The sequence below is a fragment of the Xiphophorus maculatus genome, chromosome 11 (assembly GCF_002775205.1).
Source record: "Xiphophorus maculatus strain JP 163 A chromosome 11, X_maculatus-5.0-male, whole genome shotgun sequence".
NCBI lineage: Eukaryota > Metazoa > Chordata > Actinopteri > Cyprinodontiformes > Poeciliidae > Xiphophorus > Xiphophorus maculatus.
Genome location: NC_036453.1, coordinates 15628030 through 15650893, shown reverse-complemented (window position 1 = coordinate 15650893; position 22864 = coordinate 15628030). Strand labels below are relative to the sequence as shown.

The following is a 22864-nucleotide window of genomic DNA, read 5'->3' as shown; positions in this document are numbered from 1 at the left end:
CTCAAAAGCCTCCAGGAGAATGTCAATAAATTCCATTTTATCATCTTCTGCTGCTAACTCTGTGTAAATAAGAGCACCCATTGATTTCAGCTCTGTTAGTCAGAGCGTCTCTTGCTGCTTTCAGGATGGAAGTCCAAAATTCTTTCTCATGTAAAGACAGACGAAGAAATGATTACAGCTCTTATTGTTTGGTGATATGTTTTTGTAGCAGCTAATCCAAAGAGAAATGTATTAGGGAAACAAACGTGCCATTTGTAACGTGGTTTATGTTCATTATTCTCCTGCAGCCATTTTACCAATACTAGACGAAAATATTTCTCTATATGACTCTCCATGTTTAAATGTTTTATTTATAATGCTTAGAGAATCAAAACTAAAGGCATTTGGATCAGATTTCTGTCACATAAGCTATGCTTGAACAGACCAGCTGAAGGGACATGTTATTTTTCAGTGACTATTTTTTTTCCTTCTGTTTTTTTTTTTTTACAGTAAATGTACTGTCATTATTTTTGTTAACTTAAGCCTGAGAGAAACCAGTCTTTTATAAAAACCCCTGGTGGTAATGTAGATCTACGTACTTCTGAGACTCCCTTTGTGCATTTAATAATGTTTTAAAAGACAGTTGTCAACTAAATAGACATCGTGATGTCCTATTGAGATGGCCCGTATTAAGTCTAATTGCTTCACTACAGGCAAGCAGTTGAGCTGTTACACAATTCATATTTCCTATGGCGAAATCGTTCTGGAACAAAGCGATCATGCTTAAAATGACATAAAACTTGATGAGGCTATTCTCTCGGCAGATCAATTCCCTATTTCAACTGATCAACATTTGACTCACTCATAATTGCAGAGCATCGCTCACTGCGAGCTATTTTGGGGATAGTATTGAAGCCGGTCTGTGTTGGTCAAATACCTGGTTTCAAGGAAAATGGAGACGTGTGCATTTTGCTTTTCATATCGCCATCTACTTTGCAAACACTAATAGTACGTCTCAAAAATGCCGAATAGGGCATATTTGCGCAATATTTCTTTGCCAGTCATCTAAAAAAGGTGAAACTCATATATATTACAGAATCATCACGTATAGAGAGAAATATTCTAAGTCTTGTTTCTTGTAATTTTGAAGATTTTGTGTTAGAGATAATGAAAACCCAACATTCAGTGTTTCAGAAAATTAGAACATGTGGCAAAGAGTCAAAACTCGAAACTCATGGTATCACACCGTATCAGCAAAGTAACAGAAAACACCTGCAAAGGTTTCTGAGCCCTTAAGCTGTCTCTCACTGTGGGTCGGTATAGGACGCCATCGTGGGGAAGACTGCTGATTGGACAGATGTCCAGAAGACAATCATGGACAGCCTTCACAAGGAGAGGAAGACAGAAAAGGTCACTGCTGAACCAGCTGGTTCTGTATCCAAGCATATTAACAGAAAATTGAGTATAAGGAAGAAGTTCATAAGAAACAGATGCACCAGCAACAGGGAGAACCACAGCCTTTAGGACAGTCAAGTGAAGTTCAACCCAGACAACACAAATGTCACATTCTCTGCATCAAGCCACTTCTGAACCAGAGACAATGTCAGGTGTCTTTTCTGGGCTGAGCAGAAAACAGACTGGACTGTTGAACAAGTTTTCAGCAGAAAGTTACTATTCTGACATAAATAGGTCTCCCAAATGAACAAAAAAACCCCCAAGCATAGCCCCATTGGTAACAATCTGGCTTGGCAATACTTCAGAGTGGCCATCACAAATCAAAAATCTCAGCTCCATAGGGAAAAAATCTGTGCACAGCTGGAAAGGTGTGTGGATGTGAGCAAAGCAAACTTGATTCAACAGTATTGTCAGGACAAATGGGCCAACATTTCAGAAAACCACACAGTGTTAAAACACAAATTTACCAATTATTATAGAATGCATAAAAAATTCAGAGTTTGAGTAAACTTTAAGAAGTGTGAGTGATGTGATGGTGCAGATTAAAAGCACAACCCACGTATGGATTCCTTAGTCCTCAACGTGGACATCACAGATTCAAATCCAGGCCTTTGCTGCATGTCTTCCCCCTCTCTCATTACCCACTTTCCTGTCTAACCACTCTCAAATAAAAGCCACCTGAGCCAAAACAAAAAAAAAATTCAAAGAAATTCTCTAAATAATTTGTATTGTTGTAGAATTTGGTAACTGATCTGGAACAGTAAATATGAAGTCTGATTTACTTTCAGACAGAGAACAATATTGCGTACTTTCATGTTGCATATGTAAATATCTGGTTTCAACTATGTTTTATAGACGTAGTTTTTCTTCTTGCTAAACTGCAAAAAGACAAAAAAATGTATTTTGATACATGTACAGCATGGAAATATTTGGCCTTTGTGGCTTCTTGAAGTACACAGCCAAGACTCTTGCTATAACCTCCACAGTCCACCTTTTTAAATGAAGCTCTCCGAGTGTCTAGTGTCTGCAGGTTTGTTCTGGCTGCCCTGTTGCAGCCTGTGATAGCTGACCACCTCCGCTGAAAACTATGCAGGTTGTGTGCTCTGCAGGGAAAACAGGAATCCCTTCTGATCCATCACAGGGCCTTAAAGCCAACTATATATCAAATGTGATGACCAGCTGTCTCAGTCCTCTGAGTGCCCCATTGCTCGTCTGAAATCCTTTGGATATTGGAGCACACACACGCAAACACGCCGACAAACACACGCACACACACCCCGTGTCTCATTATTTTTTAATTCACTCTTAAAACACACAGGAGTGCTCACACTGAGTAGGTCCACACTGACTGGCCCTGGGCTGGACGTGTTACACAGAAGTTGCTAGGTACTGAAACAAAGATTTGGGCTCCTCCAAGAATTAGAACATGCTGCTATGCTATTCTCTATTCTTCTTATTTTCTTATTACATTTCTCTGTCAATCCTCCAGTGTGACTGCTGACAAAGGAGCCGATGTGATAGGCAATAGTTGAGCAAAAAACAGAAATAAACTTCACACACAATGCAGGCATGTAATTCCAAGGGCAAGAATCTGCTGCGTAAGAGAATAAAAAAATGAAAACTTTTGGTAAACAAAAAATGGTGACAAAGAATGTATAGTGGTCAGAATCCTGGAGCCAGGTTGGAGTCTTACAAAAACACAATAAACATCAAAATAGTAATTGACAAAAAAAAACACTTGTTGATCTAAACATGTGGAAATAAAAAACTTTTTGTTCAACATCACAACCAGTCGTGTTTTTGAAGCATGTTTGATGCTCATTCCTGTTCTGAACATTTTTTGCATAATGGGCTTAATGCAGTGGAATTCACACTGTTCTGCTGCATCATGGCCAGGTACATTACTTTTCTTCATCATAACCATCTGAACTAAATCTGACCATCCGACTATTTAGTTTAGGAAAATTTAGGAACAAAATTTCAGAGCTCTACTAGTACCCATAAGTGTTCAGTTAATAGGAACCAAGGGTGGGCATTTATTGTATCATTTATCGTGATACGTTTCTTATCATGATAGGAATTTTGATTTATTGTTATCAAAATAATTCCAATTAATAATGTTTCAAATAAAATGTAAACTGACCATATCGTTGGGATTGTCAGTTTTAGCATTTTCTTCACTGTTCAGAGTATAATTCAGTACATGTCAATAAATTTGAACATATGATTAAACAGAGTGACTGTATTCAGTCTAGTGATACAAATTATGTTTCTTTATGTGAAAAGAAGCAATTCATAGTCCTAACTGCCACGTTTATCATTGTCATTAAAGTACTGCAAAATGTTGTGATAAAACTTTAAATCCATATTACCCACCCGCAACAGTAGCTGAATTAATTAATGAAATTTTCAGCTTGTTTCAGTGTTAGTGCAGCCACTTAATATTAATTATCTGGGTAAATATGATGAAAGAGGCATTCATATATGTATCTCTTGCTTCTTAATCAATAACCTCATTGACTACATATACAGAGTTTCTAAAATCATCTTATGTACTCTTCTTTGAATACAGGATATGAATTTAATTACAGCATAATTAAGGCAAAGGAAGCTCGGCAGACACAGTTTGTCAATAAAACAAGTTATTGAAATGAAAGAATCAGATTCAACTCGCGTAAAGCATGTCATGAGTCCACCAAATTAAAGTCATTGTATGTAATTGCAGAAAAAAAAACAAAAAAATGGAGCAAGCTATCCCAATCATCAATAAATTATTGATGCAGTTCTACTATAAAAAGCAATAATGCAGTTTTCCTTGTCCTGCATCGGAGTCCTCTTTCTTTCCACTTTAACCTAATTCACACCTCTCATTCCACTCTCTTGTCCACTCAACTGCAAAGCCTGCGTGACATAAATTTGATCCCCCGTACCGGTACTGTAGAGGTGACTGTACAACACAGACAGAGACGAATGCTCTGTGCTTTCCTACTCGGCGGCATTCATAGATGCACGGCGGTATATTCAGGCCTTTAGGCTATAACAATCTGTGCAGCGGTTTTAAATGCAAATTGCCTATTAAAGCCTGTAAGCATCAGTCTATAAGTCTGAGGTTTCCTTCGAAATATGGCAGCGTTTGGGAATTACGAGCTCAAGAGTGCTGGCAGGAAAATCACGAGGGAAAAGGAGAAATCATGAGCTATTCGACACGCCGACCATTTCAGTTTGAAGTCAAAACAGAAACTAAGCGTTCGTCTATTGCTACGTTACTGATTTCTTTGTTGTTCTGTACTCTTTCAACTTGTATTTGTTACATCAAGACAGACACAAAATAGGAATCTATATGAGAATTGTTGGTCTCTGCTACGAAAGTAAAGTGCCTCGTCTGCCCACCGTACACAACAACGGTCGCCCAGTTCATTAGGTTTATAAATGTAGCGGTTTAGTCATTTTTGGAAAGAGAGAAATAATAAAATAAGTCTCGCAAAGCAATCCACTCAACCGTTATATTACACCCAAATCTATGTGTGAAAACAATTGGCTCCGATTTCCAGGGGAAACAGCTGGCACACTGTTTCTGATTCTCCAAAGAAACAATTACCGTCTCCTCTCGCTGCTTATCTCCTCCCAGGCAGGTTAGTCACATTTACACCATGTTAGAATCTCGACACACAAACTGTGGCTTAAATAAAGAGCAGCACAAATGACACCACAGAGTTTGGGTTTTCTAAAAGCACATAAATGCATGTGTTTTTCCTAATTAGGCCACGCAAGGCTACACAAGCTTACAGAACTGGCAACCAAGTCTCAAGTTTAATCCAATCTTCCTAAAGTAATAGAGAAGCAAACATACTAAAAACATAGAAGGTGGGATGAAAATGAGACAGAAAAAGATTTGGCCACGGTGCTCTACTAAAAGCAACGTCCCGTTTTAATCCTCCTTCCTTTGTTCCATCAGTCAAACTGCTCATAAAATATTTACGTCCATTTAGTTATACTAATTCATTAGTCCAATTACAACAGGGCCAATTTATTTCCCAGTAAATGATTGCAGCATAATGATGATCTGGAACAGGTAATGATGGGAAGTTAGCGAAGCGCAAAATCCACCGGGGGTGAGACAAAGTCACAGATAGATGTGAAAACACCTGGGATGTGGGGGAGAGTGAGAGACAGGAGCAACATAAAGCACTAAAACATGAAGCAGGCCGAACAGCTCCTCTGTAATGTCACTCCTTTAGCAGGCTTACCTGAATTGGAGATAAATTTCCAGCTGATGGACGGCTCTGGTTTACCGCCGGCTTGACACATCAGGGTAACATTAGATCCCTCATTTACCACAATATCCCTTGAAAAGTTGATGATTTTTGGAGGCACTAAGACAAAAAGAGAGAAAGAGGTTGCATCTATTAGTAAATGGTTTCATGTATCTAAAAATAACACTAGTTTTTTTTATATAAATCTGGATTTGTTTACAAATGAAAAGTCTCTTAAAGGTGTAAAGAGTCTTCTGTGAAAAGCTAAATTAATAAATCACTTTATAATAACTTATCAGCTTGCAGGAGAAAAAAAAACAGTTTAGCATCTCTGTTGGTTGAAGTGTTATTTAACTTTGGTTAAATATATAGAATATCCAATAACCAATTTTTTTGTACACACATTTTTATATTATCGTTAGAATAATTGTGTTTTTGACGTCTCATTTCTGGACATAGACACTGAAGGAGCTGCTGCTGCAATCATCCATGTGTACTCTCTCTTTCCCCATTCTATGTTAAACAAAGTTTTTCTTCATGACAAGATGGCTAACAGGGCTACCACTGCCATGAACTTGAGAAAATCAGATATATATATATATTTTTTTTTTTAACCTACAAAGCATGTGTTCTTAAACTGTATATTCAAAGGTCCAGATCTGATTCCTGGATGAGGCTGAAAGTCCAAAACAACCAGTAACTAATGAGTTCCTCAGATTCAATTTGCTTTCTGTAATAAAAAGCGCTTGTTGAAATTTCAAATCAGAACCAGTTCTGTTAAACACATTCCCTGGAACGGACCAGTTTACTTCTGAGCTCTACGGTTCACCTATTTTCAGGTGAACTTGCACCTTTTACTTGTTTGGGATTTTTTTGTTGATAGATGATTGCCATCTGAAATCTATACTGAAAATAAGAAAAAATAAAAGAAAATGTGTTTAGCAAATACCCTCATTATTGATCACATCACTGATAACATGTCACCAGTGATTGACATTTTAGACTGATCTGCTTTTGTACTGCATGAGTTTTAATCTGTTCTCAGATTTTTGCAAAGAATTAGATTTTATATAGCATCCGTTGAATGATTTGGGGTTTTTTTGTGAAAACTTTAAAACGTCAAGCAACACTTTACAGGTGTGTGGTAGCAGTTCAATTACACTGCCACATGAAATAACAACGATTTAAAATAAAACCAGCAATTTACAACCAGCTCCACCTCTTCCTAGTTATTTCTCCTCCTCATGCCAATCTTAGATGCTTATTTGTCAAATAGCAAGAAAACCTGGGATTAATTAACTCCTTCAGGAATTCCAGTAGAGTCAAATAAAAGAGTCAAATAAAATGTTTAGTAATTAATATACTTAAACATCAAACTATGGAAGTAAATCCTCAATTTTTTCTTTGCAGCAAAGCGTTAATTCATGGTTACTTAAAAAAATGTGTCCATAACAAGAAGACATTTAGTTATTGAAACTAATCGTCTTTATTGTTTAGTTTGCAAACTCAGCTCTTGAGGTTTCTCTTGACCTCTGCTCAAAAATTCATGACAATGTTTTTTTTTATGTCCTTTGGAAGAAAAAATATCTCACTTGATTTAAAAACACTCCCAAGAAAATGTTTGATTGTCCTTATAGCCTTTTGTTGTCTGACTTATCTGCAGAGTTTGAGGGTCTAATCAGGAGCAAAAGATGCTAAGTTCTTCCATTAATTCGTAGTTGAACTGTGTATTTTTTACAGTTTACAGTATTTTTCAGTATTTAGATGCTGATAGGTAGCCAGAGGAAAATGTGAGCTAATGAGCTTGAATGCTTTTGAATTGCACGTTCTGTTTATCTTTATTCATTCTTGCTGGAGGATAAAAACATGTGTTCCACTTTGGATCTTAGTTATCCGAAAATGCAGTCGGGTTATTATTCAAATTGGTTAAAGAACGTTTTCCATATAAGGAAACACAGCAGATTGCCGTTGACTTTACTGCCATCCCTCACCCTGAGCATGCATGTAGTGACAGCGGAAAGGAAACTTCCAGCAGAACCAGGCTTAGAGTCAACGGTAATCTGCTGTTACCGACTAAGAATTTGAGAACACAGAACATACACATGAAAAAGAAACAGATCCAGGAGTGCTTTCTAGGTTTCAGAGAATTAAGGCATTAATGGCAGCAGTAGTTCCTTTAGCGGCTTTATCAAGGAGAGAGACACGTCTTAACAGATAAACTCCGAGTCTGCTTTAGTGGATGAAAGAGAACACGCACATTTAGTTGTGCCAAATGGGTTTTTCTGGGAGTGAGATTGTAAATAAAGGGTGATGTAAGAACTACAGTCAGCATGTGAGGTCCACACAGTGTGGAAAGAGACTGTGTTAGTACCCACTGGTGCTGGCATTGGACCACAGTGACATCTACACACTCCATCTGCTAGGTAATTGCATAATACAGCAACTTGGCCTTAGCTACACACTTTTCTGTGTCAAACGGAGTCAACTGTGATTGATGTCCACTGTGTTGACAAAGTGCCTTCGGTGTCTTATATAACATTAGCACATGATTTTCATTGTCGGTTGTTCTGACATCCGACAATGTTCAATCACAGTCACTGCACCCGCCACCATGTATGCACATCACTGTTCCAATTTTTATCCAATTTGGACCATTCCCTGGTTTTGTAGGCGAGTACAGAAAACCTGGACCGACCTGAACAGCAGTGCAAATGTGTATTTTTATGAGGGTTATCAAATTCATTAAATTACAGTCAGTTTGAGATGAAAGTTAAACTCATGCTGAACTCAGCGGTTTGTTGAAAGTGAATGGCCTTGGTATAATGTAGGTTTACCAAGAATGTCTGCTGTTGAACCATCATCCGTATTTGTGCTCATTACCTATGAACAGCTTCACACCATAAGTGCATCTCTGTGAAATCTGATCATCTGCTCTGTGTGAAGGAGATTTTGTTGAATGAAGCCTCACTTCACGTTGAGTGCATGAAATAAAAGAAGGGTTTTTAGACAACACCATATTAATAACTGGTACTTCCTACCACCAACACTACTAAGTGGAATTTGTTGCCAACAAATAATTGTTGAAACAAAACTGAAGTTATTATTTTTAGACCTAAAGAGGAATGATCTAGTCAGCACACAGCTTCAATTATTACAACTAAAACCTAGTGATCAGGCCTGAAATCTGGGAATAGAGTCAGATGGACTCTGACCTGAACCTGTAGAGGCACATAAGAACAGTTAAAAAGTCGGCCTTCTACCACCTGAAGAACATTTCCAGGATTAGAGGACTTATGTCTCAGCGAGATCTAGAGAAACTCATCCATGCGTTTATCTTTAGCCGCGTTTATTATAGCAACAGGGTCTTTATAGGTCTGCCTAACAAAATCAATCCTCCAGCTGCAGTTGATCCAGAATGCTGCTGCTCGCGTTCTCACTAAAACCAGGAAGATAGAGCACATAACACCAGTTTTAAAGTCTCTACACTGGCTCCCTGTAGCTCAGAGCAAAAACTTTTAAATGCTGTTGTTAGTTTATAAATCACCTAACAGCTCAGCACCACAATACATTAAAGATCTGCTGGTGTTGTGTCAACCTTCCAGACCTCTCAGGTCTTCTGGTTCTGGTTCTGCTCTGCATCCCCAGAACCAGAACCAAACATGGAGAAGCAACATTCAGCTTCTATTTACCTCAAATCTGGAACAAACTTCCAGAAAACTGCAAAACAGCTGAAACACTGACTTCCTTTAAATCTAGACTAAAAGCCCACCTGATTAGAGTTGCTTTTGAAACATAATTAATGAAGCATTAATCAACAATCTGATATGAAACAATGGCGCTTAACATGTAATGTTCCAACTGTTGGCTGTGTGTTCTATAGCTTTGTATTTTTGTGTTTTCATGATGTAATGTGCCATAAAAAAAAGATATTTGATTGATTGATGATTCGACATTAACTCGAGACAGACGCCAGGAATGGAGCACCTGAAGCATATTGTTGATTCAGTGTTTAATCTCAACAGAAACTGGAAGCAGGATTACAAGAATATTAGCATATAGCAACATTTAAAAAGGAATATCAGGGCAGAAGCTAAGTTCAGTGTACTAATTAGAATTCCAAAAAACAACATACAACATTTTTCTTTATTTTAAATGTAACAATATCAACAAAGGTTTCTATCTTGCCCATATCAGCTGTTGTTAGTGCATAGAAGTCTCATCTCATGGAAGAAAGAGCCTGCAGATGCAGCAGAGGCAGGTAGAGAAAGGAGGCGGCAAATTAATGTATTTAAATTAGATTTTGTCCACTGACCGTTTTACACAGCATTATGAATCATGACGATCAACATAAAAAATGCAGAGCATGACATGCTTTAGGGATGGCTGCAATTTAAATAAGTACTGTCTGGTGGTGCTTTTTTATAGAAAATGTTACAATTGTTTTTGCTTTATGGAAGATAAAATGTGGATACCTGTAAATATTTAATGAGAGTTTAGCCACATTGAGACAACTTTATAAAAACAAATTTAAAAAACAATAATCTGCAGCAGACCAGCTTTTGTTAAAAAAGATCTTTGTTTTGGGACATTGCTGCCGAACCATCAAACATAAAAACTAAATCTCAACATAGTCTTCAAGGTTTCCAGACAAAACAAAAAGAAACACCAAGTGTGTATTGTTCAAGATAACAAGAATCTTGAGCACACAGGCGTAGAGTTAGGGCACATTATTTAATATTCCTGATCGTACCTTAGCTTAGTGTAAATGTTAAGATATTTTATTTTCTTTTGTGTCAAAAATATCCACAAATTTTCCTAATATTCCGTAAAGATTTATGTAGCAAAAATGCACAGTGTGTAAAGGTAAGGGATAGAACTATATGACAGCAAACTGTTGCTTCCTATTTCTTAAATAATGCAGCACAGTTACGCATTTTTATGACTTTCCTACATTAATTTTGTATAACAAGCTGGAAACAAATTCCAAGAATGTACTGCTATCCCCTATAATTAGGACCTCTAAGTTTTAAATTTGACATTTAATATTAGACCTTTGGTCATGTCATGAGGGAAAAACTATTTGAAAAGCTAATTCTGACACCATCTACTAAAAATACAACTTTCTTGTTTTATAAAACCTTCTGCACAATTGGAGCAGATAAATGGCTCCCAGGGGATGAAATAGTCAAAGAAATGGGCAAATCTATTGTTGCTCCGGCAGAAAGCAGTACCACCTGCAAGAACACACACAGTGACCCTACATCTTTTATCATGGCTGCTCTTCACAGACTTTCTTAGCTACAGGGTGGGCTTGCCTTTGTCTTGCTTTTCGCCGTTTCCAAAGCAACAATGAGCGAGGACTGAACTCCAACTATGATGTCAAGTCGAAGTTGAAAGCTCGTGCGAGAAAAGACAAAAATGCAATTTATCATACCCCAATGAATAGTTCTTAGGAGCAATGTGAAAATTTAAAAAATAAATTGCGCCCTTGCAATAATTGGCAAATATTTTTTTCCAGATTGTAGCATAATTTACAGAACAGTCAAGCCACTCACTTGCAACGACGCCATTAGTAAGGGCGGGGGGACCTGAGTAGCAAATATGACGGCTTAAATTATGTTCAATTAATTATTTAACTATTGAATCAATTTCTTTATTTAACCAACCAATAACTATTTCCATGGTGACACCAGCTTTCAGCTTTTCAACCAGACTATTAACACATACATGTCAGGCGGTTTTGTTGAAAACGGGACAACAACGTCACACTGACACAGCGAGTGACTTCCATCGGTCTCATTCCATCCAGAGCAGTTATCAGGAGCGTGGATCACGGTCGGTCGGGCTCAGACAGGAAGCCGCGGCGTCGTGGACGGAGCAGACAGACGGCAGCCGGGGGAGTCCACGAGGCAGGCTGAGCAAACAGCCTCATAAGCCGCCGCTCCCCGTCCTACTCCTCACAAACACTAGGTCCATCAGCAAGAAGCTTGATGAAGAGGAGCAAACAAATACGCCCGTGGCACAGAGTCACGACTTTTGACTGCAAAAGTCAGAGTTATCATGTTTAAGTGCCATGACTTTGTAAGCATTGAGCTAATAACTGTGTCTTATTTCCTTCTGCTGGACACACGAGTTATGTCAGTCCGACTTAAAGAAAGTAGCAGCTGTGATCAGCAAATGAAGCATTCCTGCTTCCACTAACTTCTATGTATGTTTTTTTTTTTTTTTTAAAAACAACTGTCAAAGAAGAGTAACTCATTTATAGCAGTAGAATAAGGTGGAAAGTGAAGCAAAAGTAAAACAGAAAAGAAAATCCAAAACATAAATGGTTAAAAATTAAAAATTGCTCAGAGGCTTTTGACTGCTGTGCTTTCCTGATGCCTGAAGAGCCTGATGAGCCTTAGCCTGATCATAATGAGGGAGAGACAGGAGGGGAAGCTTCACCTAAGATGCTGTCACAGGTAAAAGCCCACTGAGTGACAGAAACCTACACTCAGTTCACTTCAGTTTATTTATAGAACGTCAATTCACAACAAACGTCTCGAGGCGCTTTACAAAAAAATGATTTCAAATCAATCACACATACATTCCAATTGATCTTAGTTATGAAACATTGCAGTTTGCTTAATTAATTATTCAAAAACGTTTTTGGAAAGTTTCCATTTGAGGAAACCCTGCAAATTGCTTCGAGTCATTGACTTGCTGTATTAACTCCTCCTAGATGAGCATGTACTTTGCTTTGACTTGTACAGCAATCCCTCACGCCGAGCATGAAGAGAGGAAAAACTCCCCCTAAACAGGAAGAGACCTCCAGCAGAATCTGGACTAGTACAAGCGCCCATTTGCCACAACCAACTGGGGGCCTGAGAGGAGACAGTAATTTATATGAGTTCTTCCTGTCAACTTCTGAGTGTTGCGATGCCTGCTGACCTAACGCAAATTACAAGTACCCAAAGACGTGAAAAGAAATGCAGAAGATCAGCAGGTTGCTTCCAGTTCATCATTTCTATAGCTACACATATATAAAAGGTACTGAATAAACATGGACAACGTGGTTTGTTAAAAGGGAGGCAAGTATTGCTGTTGAGAAATCAGTTTCCATCTGTCTTCTTTGTCTATATTTGAACAAAATATACCTGCCTGGGACTAAAGGTGGAGTATTTTTTACAAATTAGGAGGGGATTAAGCACAAGATAAATACATCAGTTAATGGTTCGGGTTTGTCAGATTCACTTCAATATGTACAGTATATTTATGATTTGTGCATCTATTAGTACTTGGTGGCTAACAGTGTGCATAGAAATGACTGGTAATAAAAAAAAAAGTATTTTTAATTCCTCTTGATCTCTTAGTTTTATGTTTTTCTCTGGTTCCAAGTTGACAATATTGGGTGTTAAAATCCCTCTCCCAGTAATTTCACAGTGAACACTGTAGAATAGATTTAGGGCAAGGTCTACCAACTAATGAAAAACAAAGAAAGGACACATAATTGATGTTTGTTTTTTTCTGAATTCATTTTTCTTGCTGCTTTTTCAACACAGAGCACAAGGAAATTGTGCCAGCCTGGGCCGCATATTATTACTATTATTTATTTGACTTTATTCGTTGTTTAAAAATAAAATAAAAAAATCTTTGAAGGTATTGCTCTCCACAGCACTTCGCACCTTTGATGACATTTTTTGGGATGTTAAAAAAAATCCTTGGCGACGTTCTTAATGGGTCCAGGAATGTGAGGTGGGAGCATTATTTTCTGAAGAGTTTGTGCCTTCCACGGCTTCATAAATGAAAGGCAGATATGCGCCAATACCACGAGGACAAAAACACAGCTAAAGCATATTTTTTTGGAATAAATCCTAATTCTTTCCTACACATTAGAAAACACGTAAATCAAGTGAAACTGCTCCAGTTTTCTTTCAAATTCAGAGATAAACCACAACAAACACAATTAATAAACCACAAGGTTTTTGAACCTTCTTAGCACTAAATATTTTATGGTATTTGTCTACTACCTTCTCGCTCATTCACACACACAACAGTAGCCAGATTGCTCTTAGATGTTCATTTACCTTGGACAAGAACATGTACTGAGGTTGTTCTCGGCCGACTGCTTGTCTGGACTGCGCACACATACTGTCCTTCATCCGTCATGTCCACATTTTCAATCTTAATGGTAAACTCCTCCTGGTTAAGGGTCACCAGACTCACTCTGGGATCAACAGACCATTTGTCTTCGCCGGCATAAAGTATACTGGAGCGGTTCAGCCATGCTGTGTGTGTCACAACATCTCCCTGTTCACACCTGTGAAAAAGAACAAGCAAATAATATAAAGATTAAAAGGCAGATGGACATTTCTGTTACTACATGTCAGTCTCAGAACAATCACCCAATCTACTGTGTATAATCAGGTCAAAAGTTAAATAGTAATTATCAAGTAATTAAAAGTATGCATAGAGCTGATTTTGCTTATTTGTACATGAACCTCATTCTTCGGTCAAGAAGCATATGTGTTTTATCTACATCTGTTTTATTAAAATTTAGATCAGGGAAGAGGAATTTTTAGTATTAGTGCAGGGGCGTCCAAAGTCCTGAAGGGACAGTGTCCTGCATGTTTCAGTTCTGTCCCTGGTTCAACGCCCAGGTGGTAAATACCTCCGCAACATGTCAATGTTCTGCAGAAGCCTGCTAACGAGCCGTCAACTGATTCAGGTGTCCTCGTCAATTCTAATTTATAGAAAATGTCAGCATGTCGCATGGTCTGTCTATCAACAGCAGGGTTCTCTGCACAAACAACCAGGTGTGCTGTCCAGCCTTGGAAGCAAAAAAGTAGTGAACAGTTGTGCTCTCCATTCACTCACTTTAGTTCTTTTTTTATTTATTTTTTCTACAAACAACCAATCTTGTCAGATTTCGGCTTCTCCCCTCCCCCCCACTCAGGTCCTATAGGCTTCAATTAAAATGTTCTGGTTTGCAGAAAGTGCTCCAGCGGAGCCACATGCTTTTAGGCCCAAAACACACGGCTTACATTCGAGATGACAGTCCCTCTACGAACCAACGGGCTCACGAGAGCCAGCATCCATGCCAGAGTTTGTGTCAGAATTCCCGGCAGCATGAACACAAACCGGTCCGGCACTAAGCTCAAAGCTCATATCACCGTTTCACTCTTTCATTCGTTCTGCTCTTCTGAGGTCCTGCCATGGCTACGTACACTACGTTTCTCTGTGCCTTTCTATCTCTACATAGCACCTCTTTCACTTATACTCTCAGTATAATGTTTCAATTTTACGGTGTTTACATTGAGCGATTAAATGAATTCATTTTTAAAGTCCAAGAGATGCATTGTCCATCTCTAAAGTCTAGATTGGTTTCAAATAGTGACCACCAAACATTTACACTTAACCTTTTTTTGCTGTCGTCCCATAACTTTTTCTCATTTCTTTTCGTAATTTTTAAGTCATAGTTTTTTCATTACTTCTTTGATGGGTTTTTTTGTTGTTGCATGTGCTACCTTTTTACACTCCTCACTGAATAGAAAAGAAATCTGTAAGAATTTTAAATTCTTAGATCATTATTTGCAAAGTGAGTTCATTTGAAATATTCAAAAATATCAAAAGTGTTTTAAAACACAAAGTGGGTTATCAGCTAATAATAGGTATCTAGACAGTATTTAATTTGTCTTCCTTTACGTGAAACGTTACCCTTTAACAAACAAGCAGACGTTCAATAATGGTTATAACATTGTAATTTCTAACCCTGCAAAATCTTTGCTATTGCCTGCAGTTGAGGGAAAGACCCTCCAAAATGATTACATTTTTTGAAAAAAAACTTAAATAAATTTAGAGGAACTAAGAAATTTTTCTGTGTCAAGCTTTCTATTTAATAAGAGAGGGTCAGTAACATGAACAGCTTCCTGGCATCACCTTTCAGTATCACTGAGATGAGAAATGGTAAGGTCATAAAGCTGCTGCTTAGAAGGGAATGAGAGTATGGAAGAGGTATACAAGACTGCACATATGGGGAGGTAATAGCAGGAAGTCTCTAATGGATCTTTTGTTGAGTGCTACATACTATACAAGCTAAGTTTCCTATGCTATTTATTCAGAAACTCTCTTTTTAAACTGTTACATAAAACACTACTTTTCCCCCCCCATTTGCAGAAGTATAAAAAGCTTTTCAAATAGATGTGACGAAATGAGCCACACTTTGTGAAAAATCCAATTCAGGAGAATCATTTTATTGCTACAGCCTTTGTGCAGATTTATGGTGTAAGTACCAAACTGCATGTACCATAGCAAGAGATGTACAGAAAGCAAGGCATCTTTTACAAAAAGTCCCATATCTTGATGTACCCATGGATCTAGTGTAAGTCTATAAAACTGTACAAATCGCAAAGGTTAGATACACTTATGAGCATTTTAAGATGACCCATTTTCAAAAAAAATCTACGCTTGTGTAAGAATTTAACTGATAAATGTAAACATCGCCATCTACAACATTACAATCACAACAAAAACTGACAACAACAGAGCAGGAAAATGTAGAATCACTTAAAAAAAAGCACTTCAGCCATCAAACATGAGATGCTTGATGGAAATTTGGAATGGTGACATTTGGAATTATATGATATAATAATAAGGCGCAAAATTAGGTATATACAAGAAAACCTGCACAACAATGGAAACAAGCTTCACATAACCTGTAGATAAAATATTTATGCCTGCAATTATGTGTGCATATTAACTCATTTTTTTAAAGTTTGCAGAATCACCAGATATACAGAAATGTAAATCTGCTTTACTGACAACTGAGCTAATTTCTTCTAAAAAATAAAACTGATTGCCATTCTACTTGCCTGTCAGCCTCTTGCTCAATTTTATTCTAAATTCATGAAGAGCACCATAAGGTATCATTCGCTCACATTTATTCACATTGAACTTGAATAAAATTCAGGTTCAATGTGCTTCAAATCTTAATGAAGGAGAAGTGTGTTGGTGCATTAGGCAGACAGGCAGAAAGATATATAAATGGATATTTTTTTTTTAGCTGCTGTTTAATTTATAAAGTTATAAACCAATTCGGGGTTAACGCTGTTCTGGCCTGAGGTTTTAGACTCTGGATGCTCATTTTCAGCCCGGCTGCCTCGTAGTCGGCTGTAAATCGCCAAAATGAATCGAAGGTTCCTGGCGCACCAGAGAGATCATGCTGAGGATGAAATAACAATAACAAAGTAACAAAACATAGCAGAAGAGAAAATATATATTTTCTTGAATTTAAAAAAGCTATAAAACTGGAGTACTTAGGTCCCCAGTATCAATATGGTGTATAACTTCTTACAGATGGTGTATAAAAACTCCAACTTTAATTTCCAAAAGTTACAGTTGGAGTTTTAACTTTTAGACGTTAAAGCTAACTCCTCGTCTCCTCGTGTATTTCTTGTGTAAACTTTGTAAGTTTACTGTATTCAGCTATAAGGATTTTTGGCTGCTTTTTTTTCCAACATAAAAAGCTTCTTCCAAGTTTTTTTTTTTTTTTTATTCAGCTTAATATTCTCAGAAGTGTCTCCAGCAGTTTTCACTGAAACATTAATGCATTCTTCTTGGTGCATTGACCACTTTACCATCAAAGCCATCTGTTGCTAAGTGCACACCTTCCAGTAGCTTATTGAAAAGTTGCACTGATCTCCGCTATGGAGCTTTGCTGCTCTGAAGACAAAGAGATGCTCCATGACCTGTGACCTGTTTGGGTCGCGCCCTGATCCCTGGAGTTTAATGCTCAGTCCCTACTCTCTTCTGGTTCTTAAAAGCATCTTGTTTTGATCTCTTTCTTTCCTGCACTTTACTTCTGAATCCCATGAGCTACACAATCAGTCTTCATACTGCCATTGGCTTTGTATTTTCTAGAGTCTAACAGAAAAGTAAAGTGCTTAAATTATCTTTGCCAGATCAGGTTATGTGTAGTTGTGACATCACGTGTGCTCAATATCCATAACTCTTTCCTGTAGATTTCACTTGATGTTTTTTTTTCCCCATCTCTTTTCCAAGTGATTTTTGCAGGTATACAGCTTTACATCAGAGTTACACCTGTTCCCATTTGAAGAATTTACAGTTTCTAATTTGTGTGCTCGGCAGAGAGAAGCTGGCCAGACGAAACGCACTCATGCCTAAATTCTAATGCTATATTGACAGGTTGCTGTCTCATGCACTAAATAATAAAGTTAATATTTATTATGTTTTGTGATAAAAACAGAACAGTAACTTAGCTTGTACAAATTGCTTTTGAAAGTTATTTCTCCCCACAAAACCATTCCCATGACCCTTCCTCAAGCAGAGCAAAGGTCATGCACTTCAGAGTAAAATATAATTTCTACAAAATGATGGCATTAACTGGTTTTATGAAATTGTCTGCTTACAACTTGAATGTCCACTTTTGCATAAAATCCATCCTGCTGTTAGTGACCGGGCTTTTATTTATTTATTTTTTTTTTTGTAACCCCTCCAGGGGGTCTTTTTGTGGGCTCTAGTGTCCCTTTTCATGAAGTAGGCTGACAGGAAAGGTGGAGGGAGAGGGGGGAAGACATGCGGTAAATGTCGCCGGGTCCGGGAGTCGAACCCGCGACAGCCGCGTCGAGGACTTGAGGCCTCCAAATGTGGGTCGCGCTAACCCCTACGCCACCACGGCACGCCCCCGTGACCGGGCTTTTAAATGTCAGGAAATACAATTTCCAGCGAACTTTTGAAACAAACATATTCTTTGTTAGGTCACAGGGGTGAACACCCTTTAAATTAAAACATTGCCTGATTACCCTTTGTTATATAAGAGATATAAAGGTCATGCGTTTATTTTAATTTTCTGTGTCTTTCAGCTTGCTCTCTTGGGTAGCAAACAGTCATCATGGCTCCCAGAGTGTTGCTGATTGGATCCCAACAAATGCAAGCAGAATTTTTGGAAATGCTCGATTGAGTATTGAAGCGGATCAGATGAACTTTTAGTTCTTTTTCCTGTCTGACTACAAGAAGTCTTGGACAACAAACATTACCCATGAAAAATGTAAGCCTTTATTACATACTTATTAGGTCTTTATTAGGTGTTTAATTGCTTGAAAACACAACGAGAAACTCGGTCGATTGCATGGAAGCAATTGAATCCACTTAGATATTTACACACGGGTAAAGATGACTCACTGAAATTTAAACTTGCCGTCTCCGTGTCGAACAAGGGGGATTTCTCTGACTGTAAATGTGGGATGCCTGTTGGTGCCAGACGCTAGACAGCCCAGTGCAAGTATTTTAGAGAACGCTAATCTACTGGCACTTTACACAAAATGGTATGAAAAAAGAGAAAACATCTAGTAACAAAAAGGCCTCGTGATGTCAGAGATAAGTAGAATGGGCTAACTGGTTTGAGATGACGACAGCAGCTCAAACAACCCCTTGCTGTGGCTTTTCAGTGAAGCTAACATCAGCTAAATGTAAGTCAGGACTCCAGCATTCCCGAAACATAGGCAACAGATGACACTCATAAATATATAATATCGAATTTTACGGTGCTTTGAGCTAAAAAGAAAGATTGTTCAAACAGCATAATATTAGTTTCTGTCTGCTCATTTATGCCGCCATACTGGCATTTCCAAATGACTAAATTATCAATGACTGCGGTAATTGATGAATAGATTAAAGATCAATTATTTGGAGAATTTCAAAATTCTCCAAATAAACCATTACTTTACTTTACTTATAAAGTAACACTTTATTGGTCAAGACTAATACAGAATTACAGTCTCAAATGAAAGTTTTGTCTTTAGTAAAATGGTATTTGGAATCAATATCAAGCTTGTCAATTAGTCTATACTAGCCTGAATTTAGAGCTAATTTGCCTCTTAATCTTAATAAACTCAAACTAATTGACAATCTAAATTCCTCATGAATTAAACCCATTTTCTCCATATTCACAATTTGTACTGATGAGCTTGATACAGAGCAACACATGTTATAGTTTCTTTACAAGAAAGAAACTATAAAACTAAACAAGTTTGACCGGTGGGCTTCTGCGTTGTGTGTGTTAAGTGGTGAACGGACAAACCACAAGTCTGGGTTTGGAGGTGGTCTCCGTTTATTTAATCTGTCAATCGGGAGATATTAGCATTAGCACATAGCATGTGCTCCAGTTCTCCAACCCGATCCATACAAAACAATAGTGTTAGCATGCATCAAATGTTATAAAGGCGTAACAGCAACTCAAATGAAAATATCCAAACACCTATCATTAATACAGATTATTATTATATTATAATATTATGTACTGTATATACAATATTATTGTATTATTATTATTTATTGGTTCTTTTTTCATCTATTTTAGGATTTCTATTGTTTTTACTTTCAGCATTCTTTCATTAGTTCTCACAACTCTTTTGTGTAATAAACATGTGTATGCTGGAGAGAAGCCGTCTGTATGTAGTTCATAACCATGTGTAGCATCTTGCTGTTCAGTGATGGAGTTAGGTCTTCACCTGTTATTTTACACCTTACGCCTTACCACGGAGGTGTTTAGAAACAATAACTGAGACTGGATTATTTGGCTATAATTGTTTTGATAATCAAGACTTGGTAGTTTTAATCTAAATTATTGGGTCTATGAATAATTGCCCTAATTCGTAGTCAAGACTCAGTTCCTATTATAGCTTATCAAACATTTCGATGGACTACAGTAAGACAATGCCACAAAGACGATAACAGGAAGCTACAACACAATTCAAATAGAATCAGGGTGGAGGTGGCGATGTTATAACTTTGGAAAGTTTTCTTGTCCTATTTTGTGGTTCCTTGGTCCTAGCTGAGAATCTGCATGTTTTACATACCACAGACCACAGAGTACTGCTGCTGACCATCTGTCTCTTTATGACCACAATATGCCGACCATGTGACGGCTGCTTTCAGCAGGACAGTGCACCACGTCACAAAGATCAAATGATCTAAAAGTGGCTTAAAAACCATGAGTGAACTTTACTCCATTTGCCTTCACAGTCACCAGATCTAAGAGAGCACCCTTGTGACATGGTGAATCACAGAAATGCAAACAACAAATCTCTGTCAATTGTAATTGCGCTGTAATGTCAATATAACCCAAAATCTTGCAGGAAAGTTTGAATTGTTGAATTCAAGCCATGAAGAATTAAGACAGTTCTTAAAGCACAACGGGGTTCAACCTGGTAGTGGCATGTTGGCTCTAATAGAGCTGTGGGTGAGTGTGTGATTTCTTTCACACAAAGGTGAAAAAAGTATCTAGTTTGTTTCACACCCTTAGTGAGAGAATATGTGTCACAGCAAGACAGGCAAGTTCAGACTGCCTACAATCTCTTGCGCTCACTGAACAAAACTGGCCTGCTATGATTAACATGTTTTCATTTTACCAAGCAGAAGGTTTAGCTTCTGTTTTTGCTAATTATTGGAAGACATCAGGAGAGAGAATGTGAAAGAAGCAAGAGAGCAGAAAAAAATTTATGCTTTAAGACAGTGGTCTCCAACTCCAGTCCTCAGGGACCAGTATCCTGCAACTTTCAAATGTGTGCTTCTGCACACCCGGGTTCAAGATTAGCTCATTAGCAGAGCTCCGTAGAGCAATCAAGCTCTTTTCAGTCGCCATTTCAGTCAAGCATGTAGGACACATCTAAAAATTACAGGACTTTGGCCCTCGAGAACTGCGGTTTGCGATCACCGCTTAAGGGAAGATTTAGGAGGGAAGTTTACATTCTACCATTCGTATGGATAAAGCGCAGAAGAAAATACAATTTCTTAATTGTTTCAGTAACTGCTGGTGAATCAAGCAGTTACCGATCTTGTTCTTCACTGCTGGTGAAGAACAAAAACCACTTGAACATCTTGACATGGTGGAAGATCTCTGGAAGAGTTTGACCAGAAGATCCCACCTCATAAATTCTTTTGTTTAAGCAAGTAGCTCAACTCTGAATGGGTTAAAACTTTACAGTTGCAACACGGGAACTTAATCGATATTAAGTGGGTGGACTGTGCTGTTGCTAACCTTAAACGGTCGTAAAATGGGTCCGATGCATTCAGAACATGTTCCTGTCAAACACCCACACAAAGGTGAACTTTTCAAACCAGTATTTTTAATGTATTGTTTAAGAACATTTTAGCAGGTATACAGTTTCACCTCAGAGTTATATCTGTTCCCATTTGAAGCCTATCATAGCAGGTAAACAATCAGATAGCAGAGTGCAACCTGAACTAGAGCCAGTCTGTTCCAGGGCTAATGCAAAGATACGCAAGACAGAAAACCTCACACTGGGTCCAACTCCTAAGGATAATTTCCAGTTTCTAATTTGTGCGTGCTGCAGAAAGAAGCTGGCCAGACAAAACGCACTCATGCCTAAATTCTGATACTATCATGATCTCTGTCAGTTCCCATAGCAGTCTTGAGTTGGTTCTGGACCCTGGCTATCACTGATATTCCACTGATCATCAAAGCAGTTGGGATCACTGGACGTTCCAGTTTGACCTCCTTTCTACTCCTACTTTGATCATTTCCGTTCCAACATGGTTTAATTTTATGGCCACAATGACATGAACAGACCATGACAAAAAAAATTCCCCCCCCCCCTTATAACCTCTCCTAGTCATAAAAGTGACGAGGAAGAATTTGGCAACCCCTCTTGGATTTTTTATTTTTATTCTTTACACTTTTTGTTGCTTTTACAAATCAATAATAATCAATAAAATGTAGCTATTTTGCAAAAAAATATTTAACATGAAAAATCGATTGCTTAAATATTCACTCCTTTCAAGTCACAATTTATTTGATACAGCACGGCCAGGAAGGGTCTCAGTCAGGCTTACATAAAGATCGCTTCCTCCGAGTCTGAATTTTTCAGACAAACCTTACTGGCATTGTGTTGTCAGCAAGCGCCTCATGTTGCTGCCCCCCCAACCCACTATGTCTTCCTGTGGTCTGTTCTCTCTTGCACTTTCTGTGCCTGCAAGACGTCTCCAAAGGTGGTATCTGAACTCAGCTTGCCTTGCGTTTCAGGAATTTCTACTATAACAATGATAGTCCACAAATGTGTTCAACTTTAAATCGTAGGAGGAAGCAAATGTCTAAGAGGGCAAGGCTTCCTGTTAAGTAGAAAAGCCCAGAAATGCTGACAGGTGCTCTGCCAGCGATG

General features: G+C 38.0%; 1 protein-coding gene across 2 annotated transcripts in view; it reads right to left on the bottom strand.

Moving 5' to 3' along the window:
• Window positions 1-22864, bottom strand: part of LOC102228205 (opioid-binding protein/cell adhesion molecule homolog) — a 264906-nt gene that overhangs the window by 18084 nt on the left and 223958 nt on the right. For both annotated transcript variants that reach the window (XM_023342407.1, XM_023342406.1), the window contains 2 exons: window positions 13754-13986; window positions 5682-5807 (listed from right to left, as the gene is read on the bottom strand). In XM_023342407.1, the coding sequence (XP_023198175.1) occupies window positions 5682-5807; window positions 13754-13986 (359 nt within the window). The remainder of the gene's footprint in view (window positions 1-5681; window positions 5808-13753; window positions 13987-22864) is intronic.